We start from the raw sequence: 18,893 nt of genomic DNA on the forward strand, positions 1-18,893 counted from the left end.
GAAATGAGTCAAAGCCACTCGGTCTTGCTTTTCCAGCTGAGCATGTTCAGTTTCAATGAAGTAATGAATGAACTTGGCCGCACCACCCCCAAGCCTACAACAGCAAACAGAGGGGTCTCGGCCAATCAGCAGGCACTCGAGGTTTTCAAGTTGAGTTCGAACAGGCTCACTGGAGGCCAATCAGTGCACAGAGCCCCGCCCCCAATGCCCGGCCTCAGCCAACCAGCATCCCGGATAAGCCAAAACACAGCGGCCGGCCAATACCGGGGAGCCCTACGGCGCTGAGCTCCGCCAATGGGCGCGGCTGGGTGAAAAGAGAAACAGTGCAGTCCGGCCGGCCGCAGGATTCGAATCGAACGTCTGTCTGGGAGTCGGACGCCGGCGGAGCGGCACGCCGGCCAATCAGCGGCGGCGGCTCGCGGCCCCCGAACGTTGGGACACCCCGGCCCCGCCCCGCGCTGTTGTTTGTGGTGTCGGCCGGGCCGCGGGAGCCGAACCACAACATTCGCCGGGCGGCGGCGGCGGCGGCGGCGGCGGCGGCGGCGGCGGCGAGCGCGAGCCGAGCTGCGGCCCCCGCGGCCGCCGAGCCCCGGATCCGCGCGGCCGACGCTGCCGGGCCTCCGGTCGCACCATGTCGGTGAACATGGAAGAGCTGCGGCACCAGGTCATGATCAACCAGTTCGTGCTGGCCGCGGGCTGCGCGGCCGACCAGGCGAAGCAGCTGCTGCAGGCGGCCCACTGGCAGTTCGAGGTGCGCGCGGGCCTCTGGATGAGCGCGCCCTCTCCGCGGGGCCGGTCGGGGCTCTGGGGGCGGGGGATCCGCTCGTGACGGCCTGGGAATGGGTCTGGCCTGGGCCGGGCCCGGGGACGCGGAGGGCCTGCGCCCAGTCAGTCCCCCGGGTGCGGAGGGCCCTAGGCCCAGTACCCGGGCCGGGCGGGGGACGCGGAGGCTCTGCGTTTAGGCCCCGGGGCTAGGGCGCCCCGCACAGGCCGGGTTTGGGGCAGGGGTCGGGCGCGGGCCGGGAGGCTGGGCGGAGGGCCGGCGGCGGTTCCTGCGCTCCGGCCGGGCCGGGCTCATGCCGCTCTGCCCCGTGTTTGTCTACAGACCGCCCTGAGCACGTTTTTCCAAGAGACCAACATTCCCAACAGCCACCATCACCCCCAGATGGTAAGTGTCGCGGCGCGGACGCGGCCCGCTGGGGCCGGGCGGCGCGCTCGGCAGGACGGCGGGAGGCTGGCCCGGCGGGCGCTGTCAGCCGGGGTGACAGCCATGTTGCCGGGGAGCGCCGCGCCGCGAATGTAAACAAAGAGCCAAAATGTCTTCCTGGAAGGAGCGCTCGGGGCCGGCGCGGCCTCGCCGGACCTCGGGATCCGCCTCCTGGCCGCGGGATCCGGGCCTGAGCCCTGGAGCGGGGCGCTGCGCCCTGAGGGTAAGGGGCGGGTGACGGCCCCAGGACGAGCGGGGGCTCCGGAGCCGGCGGGCAGGGGCGGGGAGGGGGCTGGAGGGACACCAGGCGGCCGGAGCGCCCGGGAAGGCCCGGGAGGGCGCTGGGAGTTGGGGTATTCGTGTGCTAATGAGGAGCCCGGAGCTTTGGAGCGCAGCCCCCTCCCCCTCCACACACACCCAGCGCTGCAGGAAACGGGGAAGGGATAAATCCACCCACTCAGGAAGCCGGCTAGCCCTCCTAAAGCCCAAGGTATGCTGACCCCCTCCCAAAGCCCAAGGCGAGATACCCAGTGTGAGGAGGACAACAGATTTTGACCCAAGATAAGCCCAAGAATTTGCATTTAATATCAGTACATTTAGAGACTTGCAGTCCAGGAAACAGAAGTGGTTCTGGGCCGGATTTGTTTTCTTTCCAACTTGGCCCCAGGAGGAAGCCTTTGCCCTCCTGGCCAGGGGGTACCTTGCTTTGTGAAGTCCCAGAATATCCGTTCTTCACCCCCACCCCTGGTTACCTATTAGCCCATTGGGTGGGAGGGATTGAGCTCAGTGATGGGGACTATAAAACATTATTCCTCAACGCTGCTGTGGCTTCAGGGTGCATTTTTGGCATTTTTTTACACATGGGTGTCCTTGCCCATGGCTCTCTCCAGGGCATAGGCTGCTCCTAACTTCTGCTGTGTCTTGTCCTTTACTGTTTTCATCTAGTCACAGAGGACAAATGGGTCTGCCTTGACTTTTTAAACTAGCTTTTCTCTTAGAGTGGCTCATGCAAAGGATAAATCACAGAAGAAAGGCATTGGAAGTACAGTGGAAGACGGGTACTGGCTGCAAGGCTGTGGCAGTCCCTCTCCCCACCATAGTAAGCCCAGGAGGGGTTCATCTCCAGGAGACATACTCCTCTGCATCCAGCTGTGGAAGTCTCTGGGAGCTCCCTGCCTTTATCAGGTTCTCAAAAGAGCCTTGAGATTTGTTCCTTCCCACTTGTAGTCACTCTGAAATGCCCTGGGCCTTCAACATTGCCATTCTGAAGGGCCAGGACCTGGGATACTTGCAGGAAAGGGCCAAGACTGGTGTTCTGTTTGGTTTTTCCTTCCCCTTTGTCTGCAAATCCCAGGGGGATTGTAATGGCTTTTGGAAGCTTCCCTCAGGGGAGGCAGCAGGTTTTGTAATAGACATTATAATCAGTGTATCCATCAGTGACAAGTACTGGGCGCTTCATCAGGACGGTCAGTCCTTGCCCTCAGAATTGGCAGTTCTTTTAGACCATAAATCAAAGGAAAAAGCGAAATAAAAACACTAGAGACTGTTCACAGAATTGCAATACCAGAAGTTACCAAGACATGAGTAATCTATAAATGATTGCCCTATAGATTCCTTATAGGATTGTTTTATAGATTCCCACAGTTGGAGGAAGATCCCCAGATAATAATGAAGGAGGTCAGTGAGACTGGAAGCAGGACGACTTTGACCTAAGGGGGAGGAGGGGTGATGGGACACAGGGTTCACTGGAGAGCCTGGGGAGGGGGCTTTAGTACTCTGGTCCAAGCCCCTGGTTTTACTAAAGCAGAGAGAAGCTTCAAAGAGGTGCGGAAACTTGCCCAAGCTCACCTAGGCAGGCAGGCAGGCAGGCAGGCACAGGCCCTGTTAGCCATGGGGCTATTCTCTGGAGCAGGGTGGCTGCTAGAGGAGATAGGCCCCACTGACTTGGTGAACTGGGGAAGTGGGTCACGATGCTGTGATGCAATTTGCCTCCACCCCCACCCCCCATTCATTGTTTCCTGCTATGGAGAATTCAGCCCTGATGGGGGGCAGGGAATCCCAAGAGGGAGGAGGGAAATGTCTGGGTGGGGCCTGGCTTCTGGCTGAGTTCTTTGGCCTCCCCTGAGGGCCCCTGGGAAGACAATGGTCAGAGTTCCCCTAGGAGCTGATGTGGCACCAGCCTCTGACCAGGGTGGGGTGGGGTCCCCCTCTCAGTTTCTGCCTTAGGTTTAACTGCAGAGCTGCAAGCCTTCCTCCTTCATGGTGAAGTCCTAGAGTCTTGCCCCCACCTCAGCCCTGTGCCTGGGGGTGGGGCCAGTGTTACTAAAATTAGGAGAAATTCAAAGAAGGACTCCCATGGCTTCCTGGGAAAGGGAGAAACGACTTTGAGGTCAGCCCAGTTTGTGTAGGTTTTGTTCTTTGGGCTGCCTGTTCCCTGCCCCAAGGGCAGTGGCAGAAGACTACTCTTGTTGGACTCTTTGGAATTACCCCCATAAGAGTACTGGGAGGGGCTGTTTAGACCGAGCTGCCAAGCCTCTGGGCAAGGACAGGCAGGCAATGAGGCTGGAGACTCCAGACTTAGGGAGTCCAAATCTGGATGCTGCACTGGGAAGCTCTGGCCCAGCAGAGTGTGGCCTTCCCACAGTTAAGACCTTGAGCCTGAAGACCTGGGAGCCTGGAACGGGCCTTCTCAACTGTACCCTGCTTTTGAGTGCATTTTCTGTCATGAACTTGACCTCTGAGCCTGTTTACTTGTTTACAATATGGAAAGAGTTCAGCCAACCAGGCCTCCTTGTGAGAAGTAAGATCTTGGAGGTGAGGGCTCCAGGGTTTTTTGACTGAGAATGTGGAATAAACTCAACACGAGAGTAGCTTTTCTGTAGCTGGCTGTTCTTTCTTACCCAGCACCCTGGGAACATCTTGAGGATGGATGATGGAGGGAGACGGCTGATTTTTCTGATACCCTTGGTGTCATTTCCAAGGATGACCCTTTGGCTTTGGCGAGATTTATGTGTTTGCCCTGGTTTTTTGTTTTTATTGACTCTGGAGGGGAGAGAGGGTGCTTCAATCCTGTTGAAGCTGTGGGCTGAGCGATGGGAGTAAAGGGCTCTGGGACCCTGCAGGCAGCCCTCCCCACATCTTCTTCTCTCCCTGCAGATGTGTACTCCCAGCAACACACCTGCCACACCGCCCAACTTCCCCGATGCGCTGGCCATGTTCTCCAAGCTCCGTGCCTCCGAGGGCCTGCAGAGCAACAACAGCCCCATGACTGCGGTGGCCTGCTCACCCCCTGCAAACTTCAGTCCTTTCTGGGCCTCCTCCCCTCCCAGCCACCAGGCTCACTGGATCCCGCCCTCCTCCCCAACCTCTTTCCACCACCTCCACTGCCCACAGCCCACTTGGCCCCCTGGAGCACAGCAGGGGGGCGCCCAGCAGAAAGCCATGGCAGCGATGGATGGCCAGAGATGAGACTGGATGCCTCCAAGTGCTGGGCTGGAGTGGGGGGCAGTCTGGGGTTGTGGGGACACAAGAGGGTCAGGGAGGGGGGAGCTGGGGAGGTTTGGGGTTTCCTGAAGATCGCACTGGAAGATTTTATAAAAGAATTTTTGTGGGTGGGGGGACAGTAAACTTCCTGGGCCACTTGGGTCCCTCAGGAGTTTCTCTTTGGGCAAGTTTTTTTCTCTTTTTAATATATAACTATAATATATATGAATATATAAATATAACTAATGTATGTGAGCATGAGGCGGATACACCTGAGGTGCGGGGGTCAGAGGGGAAGAGCCACGAGAATCCTTCCCTGGCCAGCAGCTCTTCCCCCAGTCCAGTCTCTGGGCAAAGGGGTCTTTCAAAGTCACGTGGAATGTCCTTTGCAGTCGGATGTGAGCTGCCTTCACTCAGAATTCATACCTGCCATCAGGAAGAAGATCCCAACTCCTCCCATCCTGGGGACAGCTACCTAGCAGCTGCAGGAGAGGTCCCAGAAGGGCCTTCTTGGCATCACGGGGCTCTCCCTGCCCCCTAGCCCCAACACTGCCATGCTCTTGATTCTTCATCTCCTCTGCCACCCTTGTTTTGTGGCCCCTCTGGTGACTTTTAGCTGTTGTCACTATCTCCAGCTGGGTATGAAAGGCTTATAGGACTAAAGAGCTGGCTTGGAAGGCCAGGCTCTGCCCAGTGGGGGACCTAACTGTCCCATCCCTGACTGTCCTCTGGTCACCTAAGCTTTCCCCATGTGTGTCCAGGGTTGGAGGAGCTCCACCTTTGGGTGGAGTTCCTAAGTCAAAATCTCATCTCACCAGAGTGAATTTTAATTTAAAAACGTAAAAAGACTTAACTTCCCTGCTTTGCAGTGCCTTTATTTTCCTGGGTAGAAGCTATTCCTTTGGGAAGAGAATTGTGGGGACTCTGGTTGTGCTGTGGTCGGGGGAGGGGCCCCATTGAATTTGGCTGTTCTTTCTGGATGGCATCTGCATGGGGGGATTGATAGTACAAGCAAGAGTAGGGACAAGTCTGACTTGGATGTTGCAAGACTTGGTCCTTGTCTATAGCTGGGAACAGCAGAACCCTTGAGCCTGGAGGGAAGCCATCCACCCCCAACCCCACTGGGGATTGAGCACAGCTTTATCACTGAGCTGCATGCCTGCCTATCCCCTTCCTCAGCATCCCAAGGAGCTGGGCATACAGGTGTGCACCACAGGGCTGGCCCTGGAAACCAATCCTTTTTGCTGCTGGGAAAGCTGGTGTTCTCCCAAATGCCGCTTTGCCCTAGGCACTCCCTGCATCTTCCAGTTGGGACCATCTTACTGTTCCTACCCTCAGCCTCCCTTGGGGAGGTGTGTCAATGAGTATGTATTTGTATGACTCCACAGCTGTTGGAGCCAGAGAGTGGGTGGGTTCCTGGAGACACTTGCTTCCATTTCCTCCACCTGCACTGCAGTCCTCCAGGTATTAGAATGGGCAGCATTGGCTGTCCTTGGCCAGCACCTTTTCTTGCTGTCCTCCAGTACATGTTCAGGTGAGTGAGACAGGCTGAGAGTGAGTGACCTGCCACATGGTTGGAATTCCTCCTGGAGCCATGGACAACCACCATGTGGCAGCCAGTACCAGCAATGGTAGGGGCAGCCCTGCCTTGAGCTTTACTCCTTCCAGTGGCTTGAGGGGGACCAAGGGCTATTGAAAGGCAGAACTGCTGGGCTGGGGGCTGGAGGTTTTGGCCTAAAGTGAAGTGAAACTTAAGGGCCCCAGCCAGGTTGTTAACCACCTTGCCTCTGGGCCTTTTTGCAGCTTCTCACCCTGATTGGGGGCACCCCCTCCTTTAGTGGAGTGGAACAGTGAGCCCAGCTGCCCTGTCTACTGCACGTGAAAGCTGGGTTTGTCCTTTCAGTTTTGTTTCCCGATTGGAAACCCCTGAGACTCCTCCCAGCCTCAGCTCTGCCCCTGCCCACCTGTGCTTTCCCAGGCTAGCAGGGGAAGCCCCTGGAAGGAACGTGGGCTTTCAGGCTGTGACACCACTAGAGGCTGCTGGGACCGGGGCTGGGGTGCACTCAGGTGTGTGCCAGCCTGGGAGAGGGTAGAGCGGCCATGCCCCGGCAACTTGGGGAATGTGACTCCTGTCCTCTGTGGGTGAGGAGAGCTGACCTGCTCCTCCCTGCCAAGCCTGTGAATTTGGCTTCTAGACCAGGGAAACTGAGCTGACCTTCTGGCATTTCACTGCCAGGGTGGGGCTTTAGTGAGAGAAATAGGAGCCAAGGGGGAAGGGATGACCTGGCGCTGCCTCCTGTGTACAGAGAAAAGGGTACTGGCCTGGGGTGCCCACTGTCCAAGCAGCTCTTCTTCCCACCCAGCCATGAGCATTATGTGATTACATAAAGATACGTGGACTCTTGGGATCAGGAAGCAGGGAACCACCCTCAGGGTGCATCCCACCTCCCACAGCATCCCCCACCAAGCCCACTTTTGCCCACACCAGGCCAGGGGTGAGAAACCTATTTCTGGGCCATTTCCTGCCTCTCTTTCCTGTGTGATTTGCCCCCTCTTCTCACACCCCCAAATGAGCCTCTTACCCGAGACATCCCTTTCCCATGTGAGGGATGATGGGAACTGGGGGTGGGGAGAGCCCCATCCTCCACTCTGGGCATTTGGTTCCCTCTGATGTGGGAAAAGACCTGAGGTAGAAACTGCTTTGATGATTCAGGCCTTCTTTGTCCCCAGCTTGCCTGTCTCCTGGGGGACCCCAGAATTCAGCCAGTGACCCAAGTTCAGGAGGTTCAATTGGGGGCTTGTTCCTGGCAGCTGCTGCCGGCTCAATCACACAGTACTCCTCCGTACCCTCCCACCAATAGCGGTGCATTTTTTCCATAGGTTTGTAGGTTTGGGGCTAGTGAGGAGGTGACCAAATGGGCCAAGCAGCTGCCTGGAGCAGGTTGAAGGCTCAGCCTTGCCACAAAATGCAAGCCATGCCTCTTGAACCCCAGCTCTCCATCTTCCCAGGGGTTGGCCTTCAGGCTGTGGCTGGCTGTGTGGCCCACTCAAGGGCAGACAGTAGAGCATGGTAACCTTCCCAGGGGCTGTGGGTTTTTGCTTCTGGTTCATGGCATTGCTTCACTGGGACCTGTGTGAGGACCCAGGAGCTGCCCTGAGCTGGCAGCAGGGCAGTAGCAAGCAGCTCTGCCCTCTACTCCAAGATACAGTTAGCACATCCACACCATGGATCCAGTGGCCTGGGCCAGTCCTCCACATCAGAAGGTAGGGCTGCATCCCTGAAGGCAGCAGCACACTTGGGCTGGCTGATGGGTGTGAGAGGAGGCCCAACCCAGGCTGCCCTGAATTCAACGGTGAAGCCCTCCAGGAGCCCCAGCACGCTCAGAACAGCTTCATCTCTGTGGTGGACCGGAGGTCTAATTCTCAGACTGAGGACCCTGGGGGCACCTGGGGCTGCCTGGCCAGCAGCAGGCACTGCCTTCTCACTCCATCTTCCTGAGGCAGGACTGGACAGAGAAGCCTTCCCCAATATAAGCCTCTTCTTAAACATTTACTTAAAGCTCTATTCAGGGAGCAGTGGTGGACCGTGGTCCCCGAGTGGGCTCCTCTAGCTCCTCCTCAGGAGGTATGTCCATGTGCATTTCTGGTCCTGAACCGTTGTCCTGCAGGTGTTCCATCTCAGTGGGGCTGGGTGGATGGGCCATATCTGACTGGGAGAGATGTTGCCTCGAAGAAACTGCAAGACAGGAGGGCATAGATAGCTCCACCATGTATCCCATACCCACTAAGGCCCACTCAGCTCACCCAAAGCACACGGAAGTCAGGCATGGCCCCATTGGCCAGGCTGGTGGGATTGGAGTATGCAGAGTACTTAGAAGCGCTGGAGCAGTTGGGGCTCCTTTATAATCCCTGTGAAGGAAAGTTAGTCAGTAAACATGCCCTCTTGTTGGGGCCAAAAGTCTGCCTCTTGGGTAATGTTAATACAGGACTGTTTAGACAACATCACACAGATCATAAAGGCACAGGAATGTTTCCTAAGACTTCTCTGCGCCTTGGTATTCTCAGCTGTAACTGGGACTAACAATGGTCCCTACCCCTTAGTATTGGTGTGTGGATTAAAATTGTTTGTATGTATAAAAACTCCTAAATGCTGCCTGGACAGGAAGGCATCCCCAGTGAAGGCGAGGCACCATTACCAACAAAGCTTTCTCTTCTGTTTTCCCTTCTTCCTTTGTCACAGGCACTCACTGAATGTGGGAATGGAAGGGTGTTACAGAGCACAGAGGATTTGAGCCCTCAAGCTGGGGATGGGGATGGTGTGTGGGTGTCAGGGGATCCTTGAACCTCCTACAGATTTACTAGGTACTGAGGGTACGTATTTGATAAATGGAAGGTTGACACCTTTGTGACAATCTCACAGGGGCCCTAACTCTAAGAAGCATGCATCCAGCACCCCACCCCCTTGATGACAGATGAGAAAACCTAGGTCTGCAGAGGGGAGAGACCTGAATAGTTACCTGGTATTGATCAAGCCTTTTGGCCCCAGGATCCTAGCAAGGGACCCAGGCCCTTGTATGGCTAACCTTGAGGCCCTTTGCTCCCTGACCTTAAGATGTGATCTAGCTCCTTGGATGAGACCAGGGGCTGTGGGGGCTTTCCAGGCCTGGGGGTGGGAGGAATACCTCCAGGCAGCACCAGAGTGAGGGGTCCCTTGGGGCCTGATCATGGTCCCATGTCCTACAGGTGCTTGGATCCCATAAGCAGCAGCTCAAAGAGAATCCTGTTATGTGAGAAGGGAAGGACTGGGCTTAAGCCAGAGAAACCTGTGTCCTCTTGTATGAATCAGGAACAGCAGTAGTATCCACCCCATAGACCTGGCACATGCCAAGCACTCAGTAATTGACTTTCTCTTTTCCTTCCCATCCTACCCTTCAGCTCCCAGCCTTTCCTCTCTTCAGGGAAACAAAGGTATAAACTAGCTGGATAAGGGGGTGGTGGGGCAGGAAGGAGAGACCAGAGGACAGTGTTCAAGCCATATGGAAGGACACCTCATCCAGAAGAAAGCTACCTGAGTTGTTGCCAGCCAATAGGTGGGTGCTCTGAGGCCGGGAGGGCAGCTGTCCGATGTTACCCAGGGCCTGATGCCTGAGCAGGTGGGGCCGGGGCTGCTTGGTCTTGTGCTTTGACACTCCTGAGGCTGCAGAGGGCAGTGGAGGGAAGAGTCTTTTCTGAGACAGACCCAGGCACATGGGGAGATGGATGTAGGCTGCAGGTCACAGCCAGCCTCAGCGGAATGGTCAGAATTTGTAGATCTGCCCCTTCACCCTTTACAGGGACTTCACTCATTCACATGCCCCCCTATCCACCTACCGCGCCCCCCTCACCCAGCTCTTGACCATTGCTCTTTCCACCCACCATCCATCTATGCATCCTCTATCTGTCCATCCTTCTACACTCACTCATTCTCTGAAAAACTACACACATCAGCTATGTGCCAGGTGTGGTGAGTTCTAGGTGCTTGCAGGGTTAAAATTAGGCACAATGGGAAGTGGTAAGCAGCCCGATTCAGATATGGGGAACTGGAAGCCAGCCTTCAGGGTCGTGGGAGATCACTAAGGGATGGTGTCTTGCAGGGTTTTAAAGAAGGGACCGGAACAGCTTGGCTGTGTTGATGGGAGCAGCCTGAGGTGGGTCAGCTCAGCGGTGGTGACAGGAGAAGACTAGCAAGAAAAGATGGGGCCACCACCTGCTGGGTGATCGGCTGAGGCAGGAAAGCTGTCTTCTATCCGTAAGCACTTACCTGGGGGCTTTTGGAGAGACCTGAACATCTGGAGGCAGGGAAATGATGAAGGTGACACCCACAGTCTGGTGGGGCCCAAGGCATGCTCAACCTTGCAGGAAATGGATGGTCCCTTAGGACTCAAGTAAGGACCCTGGGCTACCTGCATACTCACTGTCTTTGTTCAGGATGCCTGGCAGTCTCGTATCCATCCGTCCCTTGTAAATATGTCCATCTAGGCCCAGGATATCCACCTCGTCATGCTGTAGAGGCAAACAGTCTGTTACCACTATGACACCTAGACCTTTCCCTCTGCTCCTGCCCCTGTGAAGGCCTGGGGTGCAGAGCACTGTTCTGACTCCTGATACCAAACGGTGTTTACAACTCTCCCTGTGGACCCTGGGCTGCACCAGGGCAGTGACAAGGAGGGAGGAAGTGGAAAGCACGTGGTTCTCAGGCCCTGCGGTGGCGGTGCCTGCTGGCAGAGCTGGAGTGGCAATCTTTTTCCCAAGGCAGGATGTAAAGAAGGGGCTTGAATTGGGTCTGATTAAGAAACCGCCCCAAGGCAAAGGGCACAGGAGGTGACTTCAGGTTGTTTTTCCAGAATGACTTGGAATCTGGGGCATGTCAGGACCTTCTCCTCCCTGAGGCTCCCTGGTAGGGCCCAGACCTTCATGGCTATCTGGATCTCCTCAGGAGCATACGGGCCCTGGGACAGGTGCTGCTGGCGGCTACGGCGGTAGGGGTAGGTGAGGGTGTGGCTTCCTCCACAGCGCCGGGGCACAGTGGAGTAGGTGTAACCCACCATCGCATCTGGCACCCTGTGATGCAGACAGCATGGAGTCACTGAGAGCTACCAAGAGTGTGACCTGGGACACACCTATGATGGGGCTAGCCAGAGACACAGAGGCAGCTCTCTTGAGGAGTCCCCAGGAGTCAGGGCAGGAGTAAGGGGCCAGGGACAGGTGGGTGAGTGAGCACAGCAACCTTGAGGCCACCACACATACACACAAGCATGTTCACGCACACATGTTTTTACACACCTTCCCCTTTACCACAGTGGGGTGAGGCATTTGTTCACATGGTTGTGGGGTGGGCACAGTCACCTGGACTCTGTCCCCTACCGTTTGTAGCAAGGGGAAGTGAGGCCCTGGGCCTGCAGCAGCTCGTGGATCATCTGACTGCTAGCCTTCACAGAGCCTCCAAAGTGGATCTGCACCTTCTCAATGTCCATCAGCATCTTGGAGTGCATGGTGCGCAGGCGCCCTGCACTCCGCTCCATCGGTGACAGGTCACCCCGACAGAAAGTGCTGCCTAGCTTGAGGCTGTGGGGCCCAGGTGGAAGGGAGGGTGGTCAGCCCAAGACGGACAGAGCCCCACATCCTCCATTCCTATACTTGGCGTAAGTACTTCCTTACACCATGGGACTTTATTGTGCAAAACCCTGTGCGGGCGGAGCTAGCACCCTTGAAAGGCTTGAGGCCTACAGGTTTGGGGCAGCTTGCCCAGAAAGGTTTTCCCCAGAGGCTAAAGTATAAATGAGTCAAAGGGGAGAGCGCAGAAGGGCTAGCAGGTAGTTCAGAACCCGACTGGTGGCAGGTTCTCACCTCAGGCCCTGTACAGTGCCCCAGGGCACCCTCTGGAGCCTTCTCTACCCCACCCTCCCACTCATCCTGCCCAGGACTCCACTGCCCCATACTTGCGGCTCTGCTGGCGGACCTGCTCCAGCTCGAATATTGTGTAGGGGCGAATGGACCGGTGTGCTGGCAGACCAGGACTCATAGGAATCAGGGGGATCATTCTGGACAGGGACACAGAGGTAGGAGGGCTCAGATTTGGACATTCCATCACTGGATCCACCTTCCACTCCCATATTCCATCTGCCTAAAGGACCTTCCTAACCACCCCAGGCTAGCCAGGCCTGAGAAGGCGCAGGGTAGGAAGTAGGCCCAGGACACTGAAGGAAAAGATAAGAGGTGAGGTAGGCAGATGGAGAAAGTGAAGTCCTGTATGCCACCCCACCATGGTCACCAGCTGCCCTGGGCCAGGTGTGAGCACTCACTGTCCAGTCACAGCTGTCTCCAGAGGCCGGTCACATGAGAGGCAGTGGAAATGAGCCAGGAGCTGCCTGTTGGGAGTGAGGTGCACAGAGGGGGAGAGCTCAGAGGGGTTGGCTGCCCACAATCCAGGTTGGCAGGAGGCTCAGTAGGGTGGCCCTGCTTTCGCACGTGCCTGCTTCCACGCACACGGCCTGCACCTGCCATCCTTACTCAAAGTCAGCAGGGTCCCAAGGGTGCTCTTCATAGGCCTTGGGGCCCCTCTGGTGGCCAAGAATGGTAATCCTGGGCTTCAAGGCTACTACCACCCAGGTCCCCAAGAAACATCTCAATTCTGAGACTACAGACCTCTCCCTGTCCCAAGGGCCCAGTGTAACACACCTCACCAGGGAGTCTTAGCATCTCCCAACTCCCTTTCTCTGTGGTCATCTGAAGGGGTCTGAGCTAGAAGACTTCTTCCAGCTCTAAAATTTGTCCCTCCAACAATGGGACATCTCTGGAAGATTCAGTTTGTTGGGGGTCCCCAGCCCACCACCTGCCCTCCCAGCAAGGTATGCCACTTCCCAGCTATCTCCGGGCCTCACCTCCTCATGGCAGCTGCCTCATCTGCCTGGTAGAGTGGAGGGCGCTCTTTGAGCTGCTTCCGCAGTGATCTCCACCGATCCTCCAGCAGCTGCTTCACAGGGTCTAGCTCCAGGCGGTCCAGCTGGGTGGGGGTGGGTTCCAGGTGAGACCAAGGCAGCAGATGGGGGTCTAGCCTTGAGGGCAGTGGAAGCCCCACCCATCCTGCAGCCTTTCCTGCACTCACCTTGCTGTCCATCTGTACCAAGAGTTTGTCCAACATCTTCTGCCAGTCTTGCTCCTGCCCAGTCATCTTGGCCACCAGCTCCTGCATCATGTGGGTCAGCTGCTCTGTGGTGGCATCAAACTGGACACGGCTCACTTTGGCTGCTAGGGCACTCTTGTCTGCTTTCTGCATGAAGAGTAGAGAAGGCCCCACTTGGGAGAGGGCCATGACAGGGCCCATCCCCCCCCCATGTCAACCCCTGAAGCACAGTTTTCCAAGAGCCCACATCTCCATGCCCTACACCACCAGCCCCTCACCTCTCTGGCCAGCAAGACCACCCTAGGGCAGAGGGCCCCTGGGAACTGGTGCTTACCACATGGATCTCCATCTCCAGGTGCTCCCTGTTGGCCTTTTCCTTCTCGAGTTTTTCCAGGCTCTGGTACAGCATCTGGAGGCCCAGAAAGTGAGAAATAAAGAACCAGCAGCTGAGCAGCAGGGGTGGGTGGTGTGGGCCTCAGCCTTGCCCTAGCTGCTCACGTCAATGTCCTTCTGCTTCTGCTGATGGTCCTCAATGAGGTTGCTAGTAGTGATGTTTAGCTTCTCGCAGTCACCCAGCACCTGCAGGATGGCGCTCTGTACATGGCCCAGCAGCTCCTCGTCCTGTGGCAGGGGGCACAGGGAGGACTCTCTGAGGCTGCTGGGTGGCCCTACACCACCCAATAAGGAAGCTCACTTCAGATCCATGTCCATTTTACACAGTGACATTCAGTTTCCCACCAATAGTTGGGTCCTCAGCCAGACAGGGACAGCAATCCTCTACATTCTCATGGATTTGCCCCAAGGTGTAGGGCCACCCAGCAGCCTCAAAGAGTCCTCCCTGTGTCCCCTGCCACAGGACGAGGAGCTGCTGGGCCAAGTACAGTGATCAGCAGAGGTGACTGAGGCTCAGGAACATGTGCTGCTCTTGAGCTGCTTCTAGAGAGAGATCTCCACTGGTCCTACAGCAGCACTTCACTAGGTCTAGCTCCAGTGGCTGTAGTCTCTCCCCACCTTCCCTGATCTTGGATTCACGATCCAAATATGAATTCCTAAGTCCAGGAGCAGGACTGGTGGAGAGAAATCTGGAAGGAATTGGGAAGATGGGCATGCCAGGGGAGTGGCTGTCTGCTCAAATGTGCACACACATGGCACTGCTCTACCCTTGACCAGCCAGGACCACCCCGCCCACTGAACCAGCTCTTCTCAGTCTCCTGTCCCCAGAGCTGACTCACAGCTACTCACGCTGTGACCCTGTGGAAGGATCAGGGAGTTTTGTAGGATCTGGCTAAAGATGATCTCAAGCCTGAAGCTCCCCTTCTTGGGGAGAGCTGTCAGCTGACACTCTGCAGGGCCTCCAGGGCACCGGGAGGGAGGCAAGCAGAGACTCACCTGGCTCTGGAGCTTGACCTTCTTGGAAGGCCGGGAGGCAGCCAGGTTGCTGACTATGTCCTGGAGCTGCTCATAGCGCTGTACGAGTGTGCTGACCTGATGGCCTAGGTCCAGGCTGCAGGCCGGACAGGTAGCATTGGGGTCAATCCGGCCAGGTGTGAAGTAAGTCAAGGGCTTGTGTGGGGTCATGCTTATGGACAGCAGGGTGGAAGAGGAGGCCAGCATACTCTCGATGATTGTCCTCAGCTTGTCTAACTGGGTGAAGGAGAGACATGGGAGAGGGCAGAGACAGTCTCAGCCATATTCTGCCCAGACCACCAATGCTAGTGAGATGCTTCCTGCCTCTTCCTGACTGAGAGGGCAGTCACCACCCTTTGGTGCCTTGCAGAATGTACAGAGTGTAGTAGGCACCCCATCTCTCTTGGTCAACCAGTGAACAGTGCTCTCCTTGGGGTCAGCCTGAACGCCACATAAAGCACTGGTGGCTGGATGTTGTGGCCACATCTGTCATACTAGGGACTCAGGAGCAGAGGAAGGAGGATTGCAAGTTTGAGGCTAGCCTCAGCAACTTAGTGAGACCTGTCTCAAGATGAAAATTTTTTTATTATTTTTTATATTTTATTTTTTAGTTGTAGTTGCACACAATACCTTTATCTTATTTATTTTTATGTGGTACTGAGAGTTTAACCCAGGGGCTCACATGTGCTAGGCGAGCGCTCTACTGCTGAGCCATGACCCCAGCCCCCAAGATGAAGTATTTTTTAAAAGGGCTGGGAATAGGGGCTGGGGATGTGGCTCAAGCGGTAGTGCGCTCGCCTGGCATGCGTGCGGCCCAGGTTCGATCCCCAGCACCACATACAAATAAAAGATGTTGTGTCCACGGAAAACTAAAAAATAAAATAAAAAGGGCTGGGAATATAATGCAGTGGTGGAGTGTCCCTGGTTCAACCCCCGTACCACCAAAAGTAAAAATTCAATTGAATAAAGCATTTGCAGGTAGGAGGTTTCTGGACCTTTCTCCAGTCAGCCCATTGATCTGCTCTGGCTAAACCCTAAAGTGATCCATAGACATTCACAACACTCTGATGACAGCCAGGTTGCTTGGGGTACTAGGGGTGTGAATGGTGGGCTTGCCCATGCTCTGTCCCACCAAGTATGTGCATAACTGACAGTAAAGGGATGGGACAGTGAAGACAGTGCTGCAGGGCTCTCTCAGGGTCAGGGGGTATAAGCCCCTTCCAGGGACAGCTGCTTGGCCTGGCCCTGCTGCTCTCCTCTGCAGCCCCTTGTCCAGCTTGCTGTTGCTAATGACCGGGCCTAAGCAGAGCACAATTTAAGAGCAACCAACCAGGATTGGCCAGAGACCCTCAACTCATTGCCTGACTCAAAAAGGGGCATGGCCAACCTGTACCCCCATCCACCCATCCCCCAATTTGGTAGTAGGCAGAAAAGTCAAAAAACTACAGGGCTCAGGGCAGCCATTTGGAACCATGTGTAAGAGACAAGTTGCTTGGGAACAGAATGGAAGAGAGGTGGGGAGGCTGAGAGGGATGGGTGAGGAAAAGACAAAGGTATGCAGAACACCAAACATGGGGAAACACCCCAAACTGCCCGCTGTGGCCTGGACATACCCGCCTCCCAACTCTGTATATACTCAATGTGTCTCCCTTTTGCTTGAACAAACAGGACTTGCAACTGAATGGCCTTGGCTGAGGCCAGCACATAGCAGGCCTCTGGGATGCAAAGGGACAGAGTCATTCTCTCAAAGGGAAAAGGAACAGTCCCAGAAAAATGGGCATTTCAGTGATGCCTTGAAGAACATAAAGCAGCTCTCTGGGTAAAGAAGATCCAGGAGGAGAATTCCAGAACAAAGACAGCACGAGAGAGGGGGAGGGGCCTAAAAGACAGGCAGGAAGGCGGAGGGCTGGAGGCTGGACGTGAAGAAGATTTGACTAGAGGAGAGGCTGCACAGGGAGCTAGGGCCAACCAGGGGGAAGCCTGGGAGGTCCCTGCTGGTTACCAAGACCAGACACGAACTTTGGGCCAGCAGGTGACTTTGTACCCTCTCTGCCCCACATGGGATAATTGGCTCAGTCTTGAAATGTTACATGCCATTGCACCAACAGCTGGGAAGAGAGACCACAACATGGCTCAAGGCACACAGGGATTCCTGACTGGAATCCCTGGGCCCAGTGGCTTTCCCTAGGTGGTCGTTCTGTGAGTGCTCAGGGGACTGCTCTAGGTCAGACACTCTTTACTAGGAAAACTAAGGACAGTGTCATTCAAGATTCAAAGGTAGACACTCTCTATTGAGAAAGTGAGAGGCTGGATTGTAGCTTGGTGGGAGAGCTCTTGACTGGCCTGGGTTCCATCCCTAACACCACAAAAAAGAAAAAAAAAAAAAAAAAAAGAAAAGACAGCCTGCAGAGTGGGAGAAAATGTTTGCAAGTCTATACCAGATAAGCCTGGTATCCAGAATATGTAAAGAACTGGTGGAACTCAACAATAACAAGATAAATTACTCAATGTAAAAATGGACTAAGGATTTGAGTAGACATTTGTATCCCTTATCGATAAAAAAAAAGGCATACAATTGTCAAAAAGCACATGCAAAGGTGCTCGGCATGATTAGTCATCAAGAAAATGTAAGTCAAAACCATAATGAGATACCACTTCACACTCTCTAGGATGGCTCAAATTAAAAGAAAGAAAATAACAAGTGTTGGTGAGGACAGGGAGAAAGTGGAACCCTCTCAACATTGCTAGGAGGAATGTCAGATGGTGTGGCCACTTTGGAAAACAGTCTGGCAGTCCCCCAAATGATAATTAAAGTTGTCATATGACCCAGCAATCCCACTCTTGGTATGTTCCTAAGAGAAATTAGAACATCTCCACATTAAAAACTTGTACAGGAATGTTCATGGCAGCATTAGTTCTAATTGCCAAAAGATGGAAACGACTCAAATGTTCTTCAACTGATGAATAGATAAACTGCGGTATAGCCACAAAGTGAAATTGTCCTGAACAATAAAGAGTGAAGGACTGATACGTGCTGCAACATGGATGGACCTTGAAAACACTACTCAGAAAAAGAAGCCAGATGCAAAAGACCATTTATCACAAGATTTTGTTTCTATGAAATGAATGTCCAAAAGAAGATACTTCCAAAAGACAGAAAGCAGAAGAATGGTTGTCAGGGCCTGGGGCTTGTGTGGGGGGGTCATGGGGTGTGGGAGAGAAACTGCTAACAGGATTAAAGAGGCTTTAGGCAGTGATGAAACATCTTGGAACTGGGTTGTTGTTATGGTTGCACAACTTGTGAGTTATTACAAAATACCTGGTTCACTTTATTATCATTATTATTTTGGTACTGGAACCCCGGGGTGCTCCTCCACTCTGCTACATTTTTTCAAGTTTTAAGACAGGGTCTTGCTAAGTTTCTGAGGGTCTTGCTAAACTGCTGAGACTGGCCTCCAGCCTGTGACCTTCCTGCCTCAGCCTCCTGAGCCCAGGTATTAGAGGTATGTGCTACTGTGCCCGACTGTCTTGTTCACTTTAAAAGGGCAATTTTATAATATGTAAATTATATAATGAAAGAAGGACAGGGAAAGTAGATGAGTGGGAGGTGTACAGCACATCATCACCTTGCTCCAGGATGCCCGTGCCTGTGCACCTGTGGCCCATTTCGGTTTTGCATTGGGAGGAGGCTGAATCCTAGACACAGTCACCTCCCCACACATGCAAAGAGGAACCTGAAAGCTTGGTCTCTGAGGAGTGAGAAGCAGGCCTGTCCACTGTCCATAGCCAACTCTGAGAAGGGTGCGTGGTCCCTGGAGCTGAGGAGTACCAGTTCCTCACCTGGTCCTGCAGGTAAAGCGAGGCTTCCGAGACGGAGTTCTCCATGGCAGCCTTGCCTCGTTCCTGACTCTCCCGCAGCTCAGACAGCTCCTTCTCAATGTCAGCCACGGTGACTCTGGATACATAAGAGACCACCTAGTTCCAGGGCCAGCCCAGAGAACGGAGCCCAGTAGTACCGAGCCTGGCCACCCCGGACGCAGGGGATGAGAGGAGGCTGGCTCTGTCTAGGGAGCCCCAGGTCCTACTTCTGTTCCAGGGGCTGCCCCATGTGTTGGCCTAAGGCTTCTAGGCGGT

The 18,893-nt window shown here is 54.9% G+C and overlaps 2 protein-coding genes across 2 annotated transcripts in view; one reads left to right on the forward strand and one right to left on the reverse strand.

Moving 5' to 3' along the window:
• Positions 1 to 528: 528 nt before the first annotated feature.
• Ubald2 (UBA like domain containing 2) lies at positions 529 to 5,543 on the forward strand. Its single transcript, XM_026404880.2, has 3 exons — positions 529 to 751; positions 1,106 to 1,168; positions 4,364 to 5,543. Exons 1-3 carry the CDS (start codon positions 632 to 634, stop codon positions 4,673 to 4,675), a joined length of 495 nt encoding a protein of 164 aa, XP_026260665.1. The 5' UTR covers positions 529 to 631; the 3' UTR covers positions 4,676 to 5,543.
• Positions 5,544 to 8,256: 2,713 nt separating this feature from the next.
• The window catches only part of Qrich2 (glutamine rich 2), a 33,924-nt gene continuing 23,287 nt past the window's right edge, over positions 8,257 to 18,893 (reverse strand). Inside the window, exons 14-26 of the mRNA XM_077801302.1 lie at positions 18,600 to 18,714; positions 14,742 to 14,996; positions 13,851 to 13,973; positions 13,687 to 13,761; positions 13,335 to 13,499; positions 13,111 to 13,232; positions 12,532 to 12,597; positions 12,169 to 12,270; positions 11,594 to 11,794; positions 11,140 to 11,290; positions 10,645 to 10,732; positions 9,759 to 9,887; positions 8,257 to 8,426 (exon numbers count right to left, since the gene is read on the reverse strand). Coding sequence (XP_077657428.1) covers positions 8,257 to 8,426; positions 9,759 to 9,887; positions 10,645 to 10,732; positions 11,140 to 11,290; positions 11,594 to 11,794; positions 12,169 to 12,270; positions 12,532 to 12,597; positions 13,111 to 13,232; positions 13,335 to 13,499; positions 13,687 to 13,761; positions 13,851 to 13,973; positions 14,742 to 14,996; positions 18,600 to 18,714 — 1,762 coding nt within the window. The remainder of the gene's footprint in view (positions 8,427 to 9,758; positions 9,888 to 10,644; positions 10,733 to 11,139; positions 11,291 to 11,593; positions 11,795 to 12,168; positions 12,271 to 12,531; positions 12,598 to 13,110; positions 13,233 to 13,334; positions 13,500 to 13,686; positions 13,762 to 13,850; positions 13,974 to 14,741; positions 14,997 to 18,599; positions 18,715 to 18,893) is intronic.

Source organism: Urocitellus parryii, chromosome 7 (genome assembly GCF_045843805.1).
Source record: "Urocitellus parryii isolate mUroPar1 chromosome 7, mUroPar1.hap1, whole genome shotgun sequence".
Lineage (NCBI taxonomy): Eukaryota > Metazoa > Chordata > Mammalia > Rodentia > Sciuridae > Urocitellus > Urocitellus parryii.

Coding starts and splice junctions, on each gene's coding strand:
- Ubald2 (XM_026404880.2), top strand. CDS start 632: ATGTCGGTGAACATGGAAGAGCTGCGGCACCAGGTCATGATCAACCAG. Junction 752..1,105: donor CGGCCCACTGGCAGTTCGAG/GTGCGCGCGGGC, acceptor GTTTGTCTACAG/ACCGCCCTGAGCACGTTTTT. Junction 1,169..4,363: donor GCCACCATCACCCCCAGATG/GTAAGTGTCGCG, acceptor CTCTCCCTGCAG/ATGTGTACTCCCAGCAACAC.